At 29.7% G+C, this 16,816-nt stretch overlaps 6 protein-coding genes across 8 annotated transcripts; 4 read left to right on the forward strand and 2 right to left on the reverse strand.

The window, feature by feature from the left end:
* The first annotated feature begins 1,218 nt into the window (after positions 1-1,218).
* Gcat (Glycine C-acetyltransferase) lies at positions 1,219-3,548 on the forward strand. Its single transcript, XM_035080737.1, has 7 exons — positions 1,219-1,235; positions 1,307-1,543; positions 1,625-1,938; positions 2,027-2,226; positions 2,309-2,802; positions 2,873-3,243; positions 3,305-3,548. The coding sequence occupies exons 3-7, from the start codon at positions 1,908-1,910 to the stop codon at positions 3,457-3,459; spliced, it is 1,251 nt and encodes a 416-aa protein (XP_034936628.1). The 5' UTR covers positions 1,219-1,235; positions 1,307-1,543; positions 1,625-1,907; the 3' UTR covers positions 3,460-3,548.
* Mccc1 (Methylcrotonoyl-CoA carboxylase 1) lies at positions 3,262-7,574 on the reverse strand. Of its 3 annotated transcripts, none has more exons than XM_035080734.1 (8): positions 7,559-7,574; positions 6,064-6,133; positions 5,241-5,960; positions 4,870-5,166; positions 4,586-4,795; positions 4,007-4,501; positions 3,755-3,937; positions 3,262-3,669 (listed from the first exon to the last, which is right to left on the reverse strand). In XM_035080734.1, exons 3-8 carry the CDS (start codon positions 5,853-5,855, stop codon positions 3,568-3,570), a joined length of 1,902 nt encoding a protein of 633 aa, XP_034936625.1. In that variant the 5' UTR covers positions 5,856-5,960; positions 6,064-6,133; positions 7,559-7,574; the 3' UTR covers positions 3,262-3,567. The 3 variants fall into 3 exon arrangements, with proteins under 3 accessions (XP_034936625.1, XP_034936624.1, XP_034936623.1); XM_035080733.1 differs by lacking the exon at positions 7,559-7,574 and adding an exon at positions 6,195-6,328 and having other exon boundaries at positions 6,097-6,133; XM_035080732.1 differs by lacking the exon at positions 7,559-7,574 and adding an exon at positions 6,195-6,328.
* Positions 6,924-8,736, forward strand: LOC118065445 (heterochromatin protein 1-like). The gene is made up of 5 exons (XM_035080739.1): positions 6,924-7,526; positions 7,708-7,978; positions 8,053-8,154; positions 8,237-8,552; positions 8,645-8,736. Exons 1-5 carry the CDS (start codon positions 7,158-7,160, stop codon positions 8,667-8,669), a joined length of 1,083 nt encoding a protein of 360 aa, XP_034936630.1. The 5' UTR covers positions 6,924-7,157; the 3' UTR covers positions 8,670-8,736.
* A 1,337-nt stretch (positions 8,737-10,073) lies between these two features.
* Positions 10,074-11,172, forward strand: LOC118065448 (peptidyl-prolyl cis-trans isomerase B). Its single transcript, XM_035080742.1, has 4 exons — positions 10,074-10,286; positions 10,364-10,571; positions 10,646-10,830; positions 10,909-11,172. The coding sequence occupies exons 1-4, from the start codon at positions 10,194-10,196 to the stop codon at positions 11,041-11,043; spliced, it is 621 nt and encodes a 206-aa protein (XP_034936633.1). The 5' UTR covers positions 10,074-10,193; the 3' UTR covers positions 11,044-11,172.
* Positions 11,173-11,260: 88 nt separating this feature from the next.
* On the forward strand, positions 11,261-15,014 carry PGAP1 (GPI inositol-deacylase). The gene is made up of 6 exons (XM_035080731.1): positions 11,261-11,866; positions 11,950-12,103; positions 12,159-12,269; positions 12,338-14,030; positions 14,092-14,499; positions 14,572-15,014. The coding sequence occupies exons 1-6, from the start codon at positions 11,714-11,716 to the stop codon at positions 14,873-14,875; spliced, it is 2,823 nt and encodes a 940-aa protein (XP_034936622.1). The 5' UTR covers positions 11,261-11,713; the 3' UTR covers positions 14,876-15,014.
* A 75-nt stretch (positions 15,015-15,089) lies between these two features.
* On the reverse strand, positions 15,090-16,750 carry STUB1 (STIP1 homology and U-box containing protein 1). Its single transcript, XM_035080740.1, has 4 exons — positions 16,332-16,750; positions 16,036-16,234; positions 15,566-15,948; positions 15,090-15,487 (listed from the first exon to the last, which is right to left on the reverse strand). Exons 1-4 carry the CDS (start codon positions 16,446-16,448, stop codon positions 15,245-15,247), a joined length of 942 nt encoding a protein of 313 aa, XP_034936631.1. The 5' UTR covers positions 16,449-16,750; the 3' UTR covers positions 15,090-15,244.
* Between the last annotated feature and the right edge of the window lie 66 nt (positions 16,751-16,816).

The raw sequence follows: 16,816 nt of genomic DNA on the forward strand, positions 1-16,816 counted from the left end.
TTTATCATCATCTGCCAATATTTTCTTTTCTACATTTCTTGAAAAAATTTCATTCAAGAAAATTCAAAGATTATGAATTTAAATAAATTCTAAAAAAATATGTTATTGATTTCATTTAAATATTTGTAGTTTTTCATATCTAAACTTTTTTGAAAATAAATTCAAGTTCAATCATTCATTCCCCTTGGAGATCTTTCATTTATAGTTCTCATATATCTCAGTAACGTCTGATAAACTCTTCAATAATACTCCGAATTTATAGACCTTTGATTAATTGATGTTTAATCAATTAATGACACCAGAGTTTTAATGAAATATTTTATCATTATTGGGAGAAAATAGTATTTTTTTTTGAAAAACATTGTAATTTATACAAATTTGTATTTAACTTGTTTGAAGCTATTTAACATGTGTGTATATACTTTGAAAACTATAGGTTATGTTGATATTTTCAATGTCGTGAAAATACTCATGTTTATCCGTAATTATCCGTAATATGAAAATTCATTTTACTTGATACAAATAATCATTACTAATTATATTATAGCAATGAGTGTTATCAACCCATCTTTATTAAAAATTCGAATATTGGTTATATAGGCATTGAACATTGAATGTTCATCTTAAAATTTAGACGATTGATAAATAAAGTTAAGCACAAAATATTTGTTATTTTTATAACAAAATGAAAATGCGAGCTAAAAGCAAGACTCAAGAAGAAAAAGATTGTAAACGTCAAAAGCGACGAAGATCTCAATTAAGTGAAGAAGAGTTGGAGATACAAAGAGCTAGAGACAGAGAAGCAAAACGTCTAAGTCGTGCCAAGGAAACACCAGAACAAAAAATGTTACGAAGACAAAAAGATCGGGAAATGCATCGGTTATTTCGTGCTCATCAATCATACGATCAAAAACAAATTCGTCTGAAGAGAGAACGTGAATTGCGACGTCGAGCTCGTGCCCAAGAAAAATTAGCTTCGGCTCAAAATTGGTTAAAGTAAATTTACTTTTTATTTATAATAGTTGAAGATAGTATTTACAAAATAATATCTATAATTTTATTTATTGCAGAGTAGAGATTCAAACACCATCTAATGATAAAATTCAAATGAAAGGTATATTTGAATTTGTGTAAATTTTTATATTAACAAAAAGAGTAAACAATATATAAAATCAATATTTTTTTAGATACTCTTGACAATCAACCTATAATTTTTTCAACAGTGAAACAAGAAGGTAATATCGATTGTTTTAATCACGTTACATGCGTAATTATTAATTTTTTCAAATAAAAAATTTTATTCTAGAAATCTTCAAGTCAGATTCAGAAATTAATACAGAAATTATTATTAAACAGGAAGGTATTGATAAAATCTATCAACTGTTACATTTCATATTATTGAATGTAGGCAAATATACATCGTTAGAATTGTACTACAGATTTAATTATTACTTTAAACAATTCATTGAATAATTAATTTGTTTTTTTTATTTAGTAATAGATATTGATGATGATATGTCTTATTCAACACTTGAAAATGAAGGTATTTCTTAAAATAATTATAGTTTTTTTGTGTATTATTAAGATACAAAAGTCAAAATTGATAATTTTATTGTTATTTTAGATCATTTGTATCCAGATGATAATCAATCTTTCTAATAAGAACTTTTGATAGCCCAATTTCCAGTAAAATAATATTTAAAAGTATTGTACAGCTAGATATTTATATGCAGTAAACAAAAAAATGAATAGTCTGTCTAGTTTTCGAATTATACTTTCTAAAAATTTAGAGGGAGGTTCGTTGTGTTCAAGGTCAACTAGTTCTTACCGAGCCACAAGAACCAGTTATCAATCCACAGACTTTGATATTAACTTTAGTTTACTTTATAGAGTTGTATAAAATAGATATGATCAATATGTATCAAGTGTTTTCTATTCGTGAGTAGACAAGAAAAATAATTTACATAAATAATTTATTTTTTACATAGAATTGTTGTTCTTTAATAATATTTATAATCATCAACAGACCGTAGAGTATCGCAGACATCTGTCAAAAGATATTTTAGTGCATTTCCGGAGATATTACAGCCTGAATTAACTGAAATAAAAAATGCTGGAACTTGGAAAAATGAAAGAATAATTTCATCTTCACAAAATACAAGTATAAAATTAAATAATGGACAAAAAGTACTCAACTTCTGTGCTAATAATTATCTCGGGCTATCGGTATTATTTATTTACTCATATTTATCGTCAGTAATTCTTGCGTGTTTTATTTTAATAATATTTCAACCTTTTATTTATTCAGGACAATCCGGTGTTAATAAAAGCTGCAAAAGAGGCTTTAGATAAATATGGAGCAGGATTGAGCTCAGTGAGATTCATTTGTGGGACTCAAGATATTCATAAACAATTAGAATCAAAAATTGCAGAATTTCATGGTCGTGAGGATGCTATTGCGTACATTTCTTGCTTTGATGCAAATGCTGGTCTTTTTGAAATTCTACTGACACCTGAGGATGCAGTGATAAGTGATGAATTAAATCATGCTTCAATTATTGATGGTATTCGATTATGTAAAGCAAAAAAGTTCCGTTATAAGCATCGAGATTTAGCAGATTTAGAATCTAAACTTCAAGAAGCTCAATCATGCCGAATGAGACTTATTGCGACTGATGGTGTATTTTCTATGGATGGAAATTATGCACCTCTTCCGGAAATAATTAATTTAGCAAGAAAATATAATGCAATTACTTTTGTTGACGATTGTCATGCAACGGGATTTATAGGAAAAACAGGCCGGTAAATGAACTTTTTATCTCATCATGATTTTTTTTATATTTAAAATATACATTGGTCTGTTTACTGTTAGAGGAACTGAAGAATATTACAATCTCTTGGGTCAAGTTGATATTATAAATTCAACTTTGGGAAAAGCTTTAGGAGGAGCTGCAGGAGGATACACAACTAGTTCGAAAGAATTGATTGATTTATTGAGACAAAGAAGTCGTCCGTATTTATTTTCTAATGCTATACCACCGGCAGTGGCTGCTGTTGGAATAAAAGCAATAAAGTTGGTGATGAGTGATCCGTCATTAATGAACCGTGTAGAAGAAAATACTCAACGCTTCAGAAAGGCAATGACAGCTGCTGGATTCACAATTAGCGGTGATAATCATCCTATTTCACCTGTAATGCTTGGAGATGCTAAATTGGCATCAACATTTGCTGATAAAATGTTGGGTATGTTGAAAAAAACAATTGTTTTTTCAATAAGAGATTGAAATGAATTTTTTCATTACAGAAAGAGGTATTTATGTGATAGGATTTAGTTATCCTGTGGTTCCAAAAGGTAAAGCACGAATCCGAGTTCAATTAAGTGCAGTTCACACATCAGAGGATATTGATCGAACTGTAAATGCTTTTGTTGACATAGGAAAAGAACTCGGAGTGATTTGAAATTGAATCACTTTATAACAGTTATTTTAACAATTTTTAAAAATATTCAATACATTCAATAACAAAATTATATTTTTTACTTAAACCTATTATGAATTTGTTGTCTATTTATTCCTTTATCTTCAAAAGTAATCGATTTTTTTGTACTGTTTCTCCAACTTTACATAAAATTTCTTCAATTGTTCCATCAGAAGATGCTCTAATAACGTGCTGAAAACAGTTTATTTATTTTTGAGAGTCCAATCTTACTTATCAATAAAGACAAAGCTTTATTAATAAATTTGAAATAAATTACCTCCATTTTCATTGCAACAATTACAATCAAAGAATCTCCTTTTTTCACAGAATCATTCGGGTTCACTAAAATTTTATCAACTATTCCTGGAAGAGGACTGACTTCTGATCCTTTTAAATCCGACCATTGATCGAGTTTATTTAAAAATTCTGGTTTTGGCAATTTTAATTTCCACATTCGATCCTAAAAAAATAGACAACTAATTAAAATAAATTTACAAAGCGTATTTGAAGAGAAAGAAAAAAGTATTACTGTGGTAAAAATATATAGTTCATCATTCATGGTCACAATTCTAGATTTAGTTATATTATTTTCTACTTCAGATCTCAATTCTAAAATATTATCACCCTGTGTCAATGTCCCAGTAACTTTTCTCCAAGGACCAATGTCATTAACTCTCATTTCATAAACATCTGGTTCAGTATATTTTACATCAACTACATACTTTTGATCGTAAAAATGAAATGAAAATCTTTTTTGCAAGTAATGATTCAGTCGAAATCCTAGTTCCGTATTAAATGGATTAAATGGATCTGCGGTTTTTATAGCTGCTTTTAAACATTTTAAGTCTTCCCATAAAATCATAGCTAGTGTTCCTTGACATAAAACGTGAGAAGGAACTTGGAGAAATGGAAATAATGAATCCTTCCATTGATCAATAAATCCAGTGTGTACATCGCCAGCTTGAAATTTTGGATGGCTACATAAATCCTTTAAAAATTCTATGTTTGTTTCTACGCCAGCAATCTACGATAATAAAATTATTATTGATATTCATTGGATCGGTATAATTTAAAAAAAACTTATATGATTATGATTGATGATAATTACATCGTATTCTGCAAGTTTTGATTTTAATTTTCGTAGTGCTTCATCCCTATTTTGCCCCCAAACAACTAATTTGGCAATCATTGGATCATAATGAACTGATACTTCATCTCCTTGTCTGACTCCTGTTTCAACTCTGACATCTTCAGATGCTCTAGGAGGATTGAGATGTAAAAGTGATCCAGCTCCAGGCAAAAATCCACCTCGAGGGTTCTAAAGATTTATTTAGATAAAATCTATACCCAATATATTTTAAAATAATAAAATTGTTAGAACTAATTCAATACTTCGGCATAAATTCTAGCTTCGAAAGCGTGTCCATTCATATGAATGTCTTCTTGTTGGAGAGGAAGTTTTTCTCCTGCTGCAACTTTCAATTGCCATTCAACAAGATCTAACCCCGTAATTGCTTCAGTAACTGGATGTTCTACTTGAAGTCTAGTGTTCATTTCCATGAAATAAAAACTCTGATCCTTTTGATCCATGATAAATTCCACAGTCCCAGCACCAACATATCCCACGGCTTTAGCAGCTCTTACAGCTGCTTCACCTAATTTTCTACGTACATCACTTGATAATCCTGGCTGAAAGAAAGAATTAAAATTAATATAAACTATTACTAGGGCAAAAGGTTGATAATTATAAAAAAATAAATTACAGCAGGCGCTTCTTCGATTATTTTTTGATGTCGCCTTTGTACAGAACAATCTCTCTCGAACATATATACACCATTTCCATGAGTATCAGCAAAAATTTGTACTTCAACATGCCTTGGATTATTTACATACTTTTCTAAAAGTACTGCTGAATCACCAAAAGCTTTTTGCGACTCAGTTCGAGCCGACTCTAGAGCTTCAAAGAAAAATTTCTCTTCATTTACAATTCTCATTCCCTTACCGCCTCCACCTCGAACAGCTTTGATCATAATTGGAAACCCAATTTTTATTGCTTCTTTTAATAAAACGTCGTTAGATTGATCATTAGAATGGTATCCTTGAATAATAGGAACTCCAGCTTTGTCCATGATAGTTTTAGAGGTGCTTTTAATTCCCATATCTCTTATAGCACTTGCAGGTGGTCCTATAAAAATTAATTTTTCTTTCTGACAAAGTTGGGCGAATTCCATATTTTCTGATAAAAATCCATATCCTGGATGAATTGCCTGGCACTTGGTACGTTTGGCAATTGAAATAATTTCATGTTGTTTCAAATAACTTTGAGCTGATGGAGATGGTCCAACATAAAATGCTTCATCAGCTAAATCAGTGTGCATTGAATTCCTATCAGCATCGCTATAAATTGCAACAGTTTTTACTCCTAATTTCTTCGCCGTCTTTACAATTCTGCATGCTATCTCTCCTCTATTAGCAATTAGAACCTTAACATATAGAAATGTATAGTTAACTTTCTGTTCTAATTACAATAATACTCTTTTAAGTGATAAATTGATAATAATCTCAATTGAGGAGTTAATTTCTTACTTTTTCAATTGCTTCATTCAGAGTAACACTTACTGAAAGTTCATGCTCTATTGAGAAGAATGTTTGTTTCCTGTAAACATTTAAGAGTATGTAATTCTAATATTTTATAAACTACATCAACTAAATTGTACCTGTGAGAAAATATTTTTCGAAGGTTATACATTTTATGTTTTTGAGAATTTTATTTATTTTCTCAAATTATTTTATGAAAAATATATAAAAGTCAGTATTTGAATAATGTATATGTATGATGAATACATCAGAGAAACTGATTAAATATCTCATTTTTATTCAATGTATATGACGAAACGTAGTGATAAGGTTTGGAAGTTGTATTTGATTCTTTATAATATAGATATCTTTTTTTTTTATGAACAAAAAATACTTTACCAAACAAAAAAAATATCTAGGGGCTCTAAGAGTGACAGATTCTAAGAATACAGATTATTTGGAGTTTCAAGTCAATTAAAAATTTTTTATGGCTTAGAATGACTTAAAAAATAAGAGTATAAAATATATACGATAATAATATAAGTTTTGCAACCTTAAATATCTTAAATTGATAAATAAAGTCAATAATATCGGTTATTTTCCCGCCAGAAATTTTAAATATGTTTAGTTGGTATTTCAATAGATGGCGCTTTGGCGACCAGTAAAATTTTTATCCCTAGAATAGAAAGCACAAATATTTTTACAGTTTTTAGGGACCCTAAATAAATTCCTTTTTTTAGTTATTTTTCGGCAATTTTTTTCGATTAAAGATAAATAATGAAAATTTCAGTAATAAAATATTTGATTTTAATTAAAATTATCTTTACGAATAACGAATAAGTATGGAATAATTTAAATTTTCCCGCTCTATCGACGATTAAATTCCAGGCGTCTGAACAATGGCGGTGTAGTTCCCATACCTCACTAGAGGATCTCTAACCGGTTATAGCTGAAACTCCGATTTGATAGTGCATATAGTAATATTGTTATCTTTCAAGCGATAGTGTAGGTAGGCGGCATGTAGTATTTTCTAAATAAAAATATAAAAATAAATATTCGGCAATCTTTGTTGTATTATTTTTTAATCGAATATCAAACAAATAATGCGAAGAATCATGAAGGGTAAACGCAGAAAGTCCGACAGCCCGAGTGACGCCGAGTCTGAAGAAAATGGCGATAATGCGCACAAAACCGAAGTCACTGGTGATGAAGCTAAACCTGACGATGATAATGGCGAAAATGCGGTAAAATCGAAACGTAAAACGCCTCGTGGACGAGAGAGTAAAGCCGCAGAAGAAAATGCTGAAACAGAAACAAAACAAGGCGACGAGGTCGATGTTAATTCGTCAGATACCTCGTCCCGGCATGAAAACGGAAATGTCACCAAGAGCGCCGGTGATAAACGCCGAAAAAAGGAGGACCGAAAAGCCACTACTTCTCAAGAAAAGGAAGATAGTAGTCAAGAATATGAGGTATTTTTATGTAGCTCTTTATTTATACCTACCTAATTATGAACTTACAAATCAGATTTTTGTTTCTTTTCCCGCCAAATGTAATTTGATTAAAATTCCATCAATTTTAACTAAACTATGAGAATAAATTATTAAAATACTATCCGACATTAATAAACAAATTGAATTACATTATTTAAAGGTAGAAAAAATAGTCTCACGTCGCACTATCAAAGGCCGGCGTCAATTCCTAGTTAGATGGAAAGGATATGACGAAAGCTCCGATACGTGGGAAAATGAGAAGGATTTAAATTGCCCTCAACTGATAGAAGACTTTTTAGTTGATGAAGAAATGCAGCAAAATCAAGTTACGCAGAATTCAGAAGAAAAACCAGGCAAATCAGCAAAAACCAAATCACCAAGAGCTGCTAAAAGAAAACGAAAATCAAAGACTGTAAAAAAAAATGGCGATGGTAAATTAAATATTTTTGGAGTAAGTAGCTAATATTTTATTATGATTATCTACATTCATATCATAATTACTTAGATAAGTCTGAAGCAAATGATGATGGGACGGATGAAAAAGCTAATTCTACTGAAAAAAAGCCAAAGAAAACGAGGCTGTCCAAACACAACAATGACAATGATGGTAATTAAATCATTTGTTTATGGAATATTTTAGGATATTTTTATGTTAGATGATAATTAATTCTTCACATTTACTTATGTAGTTAAAGTTGATGATAGTGAAGAAGAATCGAGTAAAGAATTTGAAGTTGAAAAAATTATAGATGTCCATTTTAAAAAAAATAAAAGTAGAGAATTTTTAATTCGTTGGAAAGGTTTTAAACCTTCTGACGATACATGGGAACCAGAAAGCAATTTAAATTGTCCCGACTTAATATCCAAGTTTATGGATAAAGTTGAAAAAGCAAAGACTACCGATTTACGAGAATTGAGAACAAACCCTTCTCATACTAAAAGATATACTTTATCAATGTACGATCGACAGAGACGTCTTTCGCGCAGAAACATGGGTAAAGAAAGGTAAATATTAGTTTGTTTTTGATTTTATTTTTCCATGATTTACATTTTTTTTGGGTTTCTCATTATTATACTGTATTAAATGTTTGTAACAGGGCAACATACCATCAATGTGATTAAAATATATAAAAAAAATACATCAAATGATAGATTATTTTAAAATTTATTTCATTTATAAATTTGAAAACTATTATTTCAATTTGCAAATGTGCTATGATGTGTGAGATAAGCTAATTTAATTAATTTCAATTTGGTAAGAATGAAAAAATGCACAAAAAATTATGGGTACAAAACTCGTCATAGTTATACTTTTTAATTGATTTTATTTTATCATTTTATCATTTTATTGATTATTTTAAATTTATTTTATATATCATGAAGATCGTTTTTTAAAAAAAATCATGTGAATGAAATTGCAATTAATTTAATAATAAATTTTTATCAAATTGACTAATTTTTAAGTATAAAAATATATATGTCTATATATATAAAAATATATATATATATTCACATCAACTTTGTTTATATAAAACATTAGATACAAGTATCTTTTTTTGAAGATATATGTAACTAGAAATACAATTTTGAATATAAAACAGATTTTTTTAAATAATTGAATATGTTTATGGACTATGAACGATAGATATAAGGAAAATAAATTTCATTATCAAATTTTCTTAAATAAGATTATAATACAAAATTATAAAAATAATGAATTAGTCGTTATCTCCTAAAATTATTTTACTTTTCATATGAAACATACAAGGTAGTAAATGTTGTAATAAGTTTAAATCCTATGTCACATATACGAATGTGTTTTTATGCATTTATTGATAGTCAGAAATACATAAAAATCATATCAAAATTGTGACAAGCATGTGTTTTATTACTTTAATATCCTTATTTTCCTATATATAAATCATTTCTGTCTAATAAATCCAATAGTTTTTTATTATCAGATGCTCTATTATTTTTTATATAGATTAAATAATTATCATTTGATTTAAAAAATAAGTATGAATGTTGATATTAAATAATATTATAAATTAAATGAGCGTAATTATTTGATTAAAAATCTAAAACATGATAATAATAATTACTGCATTCAAGTGACCTATCACGTTGGTCCACGTTAAAAACATGAGTACGATAATAATCTTGACAAGGCAGTTCGAAGGTAAAGGATATATATATATGTATAGATACAAATATAGACTGCCTATATTGTCTGTTTCTGACGATAAAAGTTGTACAGTCGAAGCCCTCAGCTCGGGACCGAGGCCCATCCTCACACATACTTCCCCTACAATCTGCTTCATTCCCACTCTTCTAACTCTTATAGCTATCTTTATTCAATCAAACGCTCTCTCTCTGTGCGAAACATTGTGCAGAATTTAAAAATGAATTTAAACTCAAACTATTGCACGTGATTGGTCGCATATTATTTGAATTGGGGGCTGGAGAACGTGCACAAGATAAGTTGGTGTGCCGTTGGAGAGCGTGCACTTGAAGAGCTTTGAATGTAGAAGTCAGATTGCCTTTATATATGTATCCATACCTATATATATATATATCGTTAGTCTTCAGCAACTTTCAGAGTATAAACGTTCGTTTCTTTAGCGGCTCGAGTGTTTTCAGTTAACAATGAAATTATTAATATTTATTGTAAGTTTATCAATATTATCACTGAATGTCAATGGTGATGATAAAGCCAATGGACCTAAAGTTACAGATAAGGTCAGTTATTATTTAAATTTGCTAGTATTTATTCCATATTGTGCACAAAGAGTTAACCAAAAAGATTGATTACTTAGGTTCGGTTTCATATGAGAATTGGAAAAGAAGACATTGGAGTAATAGAAATTGGATTATTTGGAAAAACTGTCCCGAAAACTGTTGCCAATTTCGTAGGTTTAGCAAAAGCACCTAAAGGCGAAGGTTTCAAAGGCAGTAAATTCCACCGTGTCATCGAAAACTTTATGATCCAAGGTGGTGACTTCACAAGAGGAGATGGAACTGGAGGTTAATAAACTCAACATTTTTTTTTTAGATCTATAAAATTTTAACTAATTTATAAATAATATCGAAAATTATAGGAAAAAGTATCTATGGTGATCGTTTCGACGATGAAAACTTTAAGCTTAAACATTTTGGAGCCGGTTGGCTATCAATGGCTAACGCTGGTAAAAATACCAATGGTTCTCAATTTTTCATCACGACAAAGAAAACACCTTGGCTCGATGGTAAACATGTTGTTTTTGGCAAGGTTTTGAAAGGAATGGTATGTATAATAATCATCATCATCATAAATACTACCAAAAAACAATTTTCGATGCTGACTAATTTTTTCTTTGTGTAGGACGTGGTGCGAAGAATAGAAAAAACTCCAACAGGCCGAAATGATAAACCGGTTGATGATGTGGTTATTGTAGATTGTGAAGTAGTAGAAGTTCCAGAGCCATTCTCTGTAACAAAGGATGATGCAGACCAATAAGCGTATTGCCTTTGCAAAATTCTACTGTTATTTTAAGAAGTGTGATAATTCACGAAAATTTTGTCAATTCTTAACTAGCATATATTAATGAAAAAATTGATTTAATACAATTAAAATTTTCTACTTAAATTTTTATTTTTTCATTTTTCATATTGAATAAAGATGCTAATTTACATTAATTCAGTGAAATAAATAACTAATAATTAAGTCATTTATTTATTTTTAATAAGACTTCTTTTATTAAAATAGATTTTTATTACAATAATTTTATTTACATTTTTATGCCATGAAATATAAATATCATGTATAGATGGATTAGTCATCCCCACCAAAAATTCAATAACCTATCAGCAAGCTTACATTCATAGTAGGGGAACCAAGGTAACAGAATGAGAGTATACTAGCTTCTTTCAGTAGTTTGACAATAAATACAAATGAGTTCGTTTAGACTGGTAAAAATTTATCAGCCAATCCTATTAATTAGTACTATTTTAATTAGCTCATAAGAATGATAATGAAGTTTTTACAATAATGATGGAAGTAAAAATAAAATGGAACAGACATCTGTCGGATAAAATTATTTGATCAATGCCAAGCTTAAACAAATAGATATCTTTTGTGGAGAAAATAGTTAAGATTAATTATATCTACAGATCTATTTTTTCAAAATATGGCAAAAGGTTTTGTGGTGATAACTCTTTTTTTATCTTTAATTAGTCTATTTTCATTAATACTTTACATTCTTGGAGGTGTACGTTATTTAACTACTCTAGAATCTCATACTTGTGATATGACATTCATGTTTGAATATCCCCAATATGTGGTAAATATGAATAAAGTATTTAAATAACCTTTCATTCATTTCATGTAGCTTCTTAAATTAAAAACTGAATTATTTGTTTACAGAAAATAAAACTAAATCCAGAAATAGAAAAAAATTATCCAAAGTTTGGTTTGTATGTTTATGGAGAAGGTTATATGGTTGAAAAGTTAAGACGAATGAAATTTTCTGGAATACCTGTTTTATTTATTCCTGGAAATGCTGGTTCACATGAACAAGGTAAAGTATTCCTTTTATATCATAATTTTATAAAAATTAACAATTAATTTTTTAGTAAGGTCCATTGCTTCAGTAAGTCTGAGAATGAGTCTGAAACGAAAAACATCCTTTCACTTTGATTACTTCACAGTATCGTTAGCAAAAGGTCTCTCTGCTCTTTATGGAGGTAATTCAGTTTTTAATGATCATAATCAATTTATTATTCTCACCTTTTAATAAAACTATTATTTATAGGTGTTTTGGATGAACAGACACAGTTTGTTAAGTATTGTATTCACCATATATTAAATTTTTATGGTGGAAATGTAGATAAAGTATTATTAATTGGTCATTCGATGGGTGGTATTGTTGCCAAAGCAGCTTTATTACAAGATGTGTCTTCGAACACAAGTTTAGCTAATATTTTGATCAACTTGGCTAGTCCTCATATTCCAAGTGTTGCGTTTGATAGAACATTTGCCAATTATTATCATCGAGTTAATGCACAAGCTGAAAAACTGAAACAAATGGGAACCACTGTTATTTCTATTGGTGGAGGTCCACGAGATAGTCTAGTCACTTCATCACAAACCATCGATCCTCATGCAGATTTAAATGTTCTATCTTCAGCTATTCCTAATGTATGGAGATCGCAAGATCATTTATCGATTTTATGGTGCAAACAGTTGATTATAGTTTTAGTACGTAGTTTATTCGACTGTGTAGATACTTCAGGACGAATTCCTACAATAAAGTCTGACTCTTCGGCCAAATTACAAGCATTGACTTATCATCTATCTAGTCGATATTCTGGAAAGAAATTGCCTCATTATGAGAATAAATCTCAATTTCAATCCAATGCAATTGTTATTCCTGTCACTTCTCCACAGTATACTTTTTATGGCAGTAATTATAGTGAGATTTACCAAGGAAAAAGAAATGATCGTCCAATATATTTAATGATTCCAATTAAAGAAGAGTTTATAACTTATGATAATCTTAGTGTGGATACTATTGACTTAGAAACTACAGACTGGCTCTTTGCATGTTCAGAATTATCGTCAGATTCATTGTGCAAATGGGGATGGAATTTTACAAATCGCACGAAATTATTTCCCGATCATTTGTATCGACTACGAAAAAGTGTTGATTTAGACCTTAATACTTCACGTAATGTTTTTGGAGCAACACACATAATAATAAAAATTTCAGCAGAAGATATGAGTAAAAAAATACCAGTATTGATCCACATCGATATGTATTCTTTTAAAGAACGAAAAGTACATATCGACGATGATAGTCCAAGTTGGCTTCCTGTACCAATTAATTTTGTGATTGGGTCGTCGAAAAGCTCAACTGTAACTACTGAACCGGGTATTCTTCGCTATTATTTCATTACAACAGGTATTCCGGATGCAATAAATATTGTATTACAGTCTATTGATGGTGGAGAATACATCAATACATTCGGAAGTGTTGGTATTGAAACACGAGAATTATGGAATCCTTCAAATTCAGTTATAAGTCAATATTCTACTCTTACAGAAGTTGATGTTGGACGAACAAATACCATTCGTTTACAAACTCCAGTTAATGATAACTCTTCATTATATACTGTTGCTATCAGAGTAACTTTAGATCCTAGATTTTCATACAAGATTTTCTTACGCCGAGCTGGCATTATTGATAGAATAGTTATTTTTGTAAGAGATCGATGGTTTCGTCTTTATCCAATACTTATAGGTTTACTATTGCTCATGATTACCATGAGAATGGATAACAACAAATACAAAACTCTATTAACTTTCGGAGTTACTTCTGTTGTTAGTTTAATTTCTGGTCTACTGTTTGAAAGCTGCGTAGCCATTGGACTGTTGATTGTTTTAGCTATTGCTACGTGCTGTGCTGTTATTTTTTCAGGATCCATAGTTCATAATTTAACAGCTAGGTAAGAAAATTCATTATTAACTTTGTATTTGAAGGTATTATTAATACTTTAATAATTACAGATTTTTGGCAAGAGCATTGGCTCATTTTCCAATCGCTTGGTACGATTGGTTACTTCGTCAGACTTTGGATAGCTTACCAATTTTTATAAGCTTCATTTTTATTGTTTTAATATCTGGCAGCTGTGCTGCAATTATTATGTTGTTGTCTGTTGTATTTTATTTTTTAAAGTTGACTCGTATGTATGAAGATTATTTAGAAGAATTGTTTATGGCGTCTTTACGTAATTTTGCTCGTAAATTCAGAAGATCATCAAGTAAACAATCTAAAAACGACTCACAAAAAATTACTAAAAGTGAAGACGTAGATCCAACAACTAATATAATTAATCACTTATTATTATTTATTACTTGGTATCTTACTGCTGCATCAGCCATTCCAACAGCTCTTGTTTGGGCGAAAAATTTTAGGTAAATAGTAGTTTATTCATCAAACACATTAATAAGAGAGTAATTTATTTATAAGAATGAACTATTTTTCAGTTATGAAACTCGACTGTCAACAGAAGACACGACTATGTTTATCAGTTGGATTACTTTAACTGGATGGGCTTCATTTGGTTATGTTAAAATTACTCCATTCATAGAAAATGATGACATAAAAATCCAGTTAATTTTAGTTGTTGAACGAATACTTGGTTGGATTCTACTATTAATGGCAGCGACAAAAAATCCGGCTACTTATCAGTGGACAATACCACCAGTGGTAGCAATTTTTATCTCTTGTATTGTATTTTTATCTATTTTCGTTAAAACATCTGATACTTCTGATGATCAAAATAGATAGCATGAAACATGATTATTCTAACTTGAAAGAATTTGTACAAAAGCAAAACAGTTATAGAAAATTACTATTTGATAGTATTTTTTTTAATAAAAATTAGTAAACGTCGTTTTATTCGCATAAAATAAACTATTTTCATTTATTTAAATCTGTATTAATTCACAAAAATTATTATTATCATTATTATTAAGATTATTGAGATATATTTTTATAATTATATAGTATATTTTACATATGTCTGAGGTCAAATGATAGAATTTGATCCAAGTATTGTGAACGCATGCAGATGAAATTACATGAGACCGAGCTTATCGATCCTTCGTTTAATAATGCAGCGAGATAAATCGTATTAAAATATAACAAATTAATTTATTAATAATCTAAAGCCCATTCATTTTCTAGCAAAAATGCATCGACTACTTCTTTCATGGCCAAATTTGGAATCAATTGATCTTGCGTAAGCCGAACTCGAGTGACAGGATCGAAATGACCAACTCGTTGTAGATGTTCTTCAATGTCTTTACGTTCATATGTTATTCCACTGGGTGTAATTACAGGTTCTTGGAGAATTTCAAAACTAATTTTTCCACATAAATAATCAGGGACATCTCGTTTCTGAAAATAAAATATAATTAAATAAGCTGAAAAATAACGAATTCAAATTAAAAAATGACAAGAATGTAGTTAACTTACTCGTCGTCTTTCATCAACTTTAGCAAAAAGGTCATTCAGACGTACAATCGAAGTTTCCTTTTTGTTTTCAATTTCTTCTCTTGCTGCTGAAAAAGCTTGAGCTGCCGATAATGAATCAGAATCGCATACTTTATTTGATTCAGTCGACTCCTCATGATCAGCTGAACTTCTAATTTCGATATTAGATTTATTTTGTTCGTTAAGAGCTGTTAATTTTCGTTCAGCATCCTCAAGAATTAATTGATTTAGATATGTCTGTAGTTCTATGTCTTGAGCAAGTCGTTGCTCTTCTCGCAATTGAAAACGTTTTTTACGTGCTTGTCGTAGAGCACTAGTCATGTCATCACCATAATTAAGCTTCTGTTCTTTAGCTAAATCGACAGCTGTAAGTAAAATTGGAACATCAATTAATATTAAATTTATTCCCTATGCTTAGTGCTTCTATTATCTCTAGACAATAAAATAATTACCACGTTGTAGATGTTTTATTGCCTCATCAAATGACTCCAACTCTAAAAGAGCTAAGCCTAAAAAAAAGTGTCCTTTTACTAAACATGGATCTATATCTAGTGCACGTCGACAATCTTGGCAGGATGAATCCCATCGTTTGAGTTTGAGATGACAAAGTGCTCGATTTGTAAAGTATTGAGCTTGAGTTGGATTTTTGATCTAAAAGAAATAAACATGTAATTCAGATTAAAAAGTCTGATTACGTGTACTAAATATATATATATCAGAGTGTCAACGAGTTATTAAGTTAACTAACAATGGCTTTAGAATAACAATTGGCTGCATCTTCGTATTTGTGAAGACCAAATAAACGATTACCCTGCTCTTTCAATTCTTTATCTGTTAAATTAGCTGTTGAATACATCTTACTCATGTTTACAATTAATATTGTGCTGTATTATTTTACAGCACCACCCAGTAATTGCTATCCAGTATAAATCTGTTTAGTGTGAAGTGAAATTTGATTAAATCGTAACTTCCGCATTTATTTCACAATCCATTCATGTTTAGACTTTTATTGTTGAAAACCACCAATTTTTCGATAGACTTTTATTAATGAATCATTCACTTTGAACATAAAAAGTCACTTTCTTTGTTATACATACACAACTTGATTGGAGTAAAAAAATTTCGGATTCACTGTTGCTGTCTTACTGTTGTAAAGAAAAAATGACATACACATGTATACATGTAATTGACGTATATATAATTGATAACAGGTGATGTAGTAGCAGAAATTCT

The sequence above is a fragment of the Chelonus insularis genome, unplaced genomic scaffold, assembly GCF_013357705.1.
Source record: "Chelonus insularis isolate UGA/USDA-ARS -01 unplaced genomic scaffold, ASM1335770v1 contig_310_pilon, whole genome shotgun sequence".
Lineage (NCBI taxonomy): Eukaryota > Metazoa > Arthropoda > Insecta > Hymenoptera > Braconidae > Chelonus > Chelonus insularis.

Bases quoted from the DNA above. Each gene is read 5' to 3' on its own strand.
- STUB1 (XM_035080740.1), bottom strand. From the start codon at position 16,448: ATGAGTAAGATGTATTCAACAGCTAATTTAACAGATAAAGAATTGAAA. The intron at 16,235-16,331 runs GTTAGTTAACTT...TATTTCTTTTAG, and splicing joins ATTGTTATTCTAAAGCCATT to ATCAAAAATCCAACTCAAGC. The intron at 15,949-16,035 runs GTAATTATTTTA...TTTTACTTACAG, and splicing joins AATAAAACATCTACAACGTG to CTGTCGATTTAGCTAAAGAA.
- PGAP1 (XM_035080731.1), top strand. From the start codon at position 11,714: ATGGCAAAAGGTTTTGTGGTGATAACTCTTTTTTTATCTTTAATTAGT. The intron at 11,867-11,949 runs GTAAATATGAAT...ATTTGTTTACAG, and splicing joins TTGAATATCCCCAATATGTG to AAAATAAAACTAAATCCAGA. The intron at 12,104-12,158 runs GTAAAGTATTCC...TTAATTTTTTAG, and splicing joins TGCTGGTTCACATGAACAAG to TAAGGTCCATTGCTTCAGTA.
- Gcat (XM_035080737.1), top strand. From the start codon at position 1,908: ATGATCAATATGTATCAAGTGTTTTCTATTC. The intron at 2,227-2,308 runs GTATTATTTATT...TTATTTATTCAG, and splicing joins ATAATTATCTCGGGCTATCG to GACAATCCGGTGTTAATAAA. The intron at 2,803-2,872 runs GTAAATGAACTT...GTTTACTGTTAG, and splicing joins TTTATAGGAAAAACAGGCCG to AGGAACTGAAGAATATTACA.
- Mccc1 (XM_035080732.1), bottom strand. From the start codon at position 6,226: ATGTATAACCTTCGAAAAATATTTTCTCACAG. The intron at 5,961-6,063 runs GTAAGAAATTAA...CTATATGTTAAG, and splicing joins TGAATGAAGCAATTGAAAAA to GTTCTAATTGCTAATAGAGG. The intron at 5,167-5,240 runs GTAATTTATTTT...TCTTTCTTTCAG, and splicing joins TAATCGAAGAAGCGCCTGCT to CCAGGATTATCAAGTGATGT.
- LOC118065448 (XM_035080742.1), top strand. From the start codon at position 10,194: ATGAAATTATTAATATTTATTGTAAGTTTATCAATATTATCACTGAAT. The intron at 10,287-10,363 runs GTCAGTTATTAT...TTGATTACTTAG, and splicing joins GACCTAAAGTTACAGATAAG to GTTCGGTTTCATATGAGAAT. The intron at 10,572-10,645 runs GTTAATAAACTC...CGAAAATTATAG, and splicing joins AAGAGGAGATGGAACTGGAG to GAAAAAGTATCTATGGTGAT.
- LOC118065445 (XM_035080739.1), top strand. From the start codon at position 7,158: ATGCGAAGAATCATGAAGGGTAAACGCAGAAAGTCCGACAGCCCGAGT. The intron at 7,527-7,707 runs GTATTTTTATGT...CATTATTTAAAG, and splicing joins ATAGTAGTCAAGAATATGAG to GTAGAAAAAATAGTCTCACG. The intron at 8,553-8,644 runs GTAAATATTAGT...TGTTTGTAACAG, and splicing joins AGAAACATGGGTAAAGAAAG to GGCAACATACCATCAATGTG.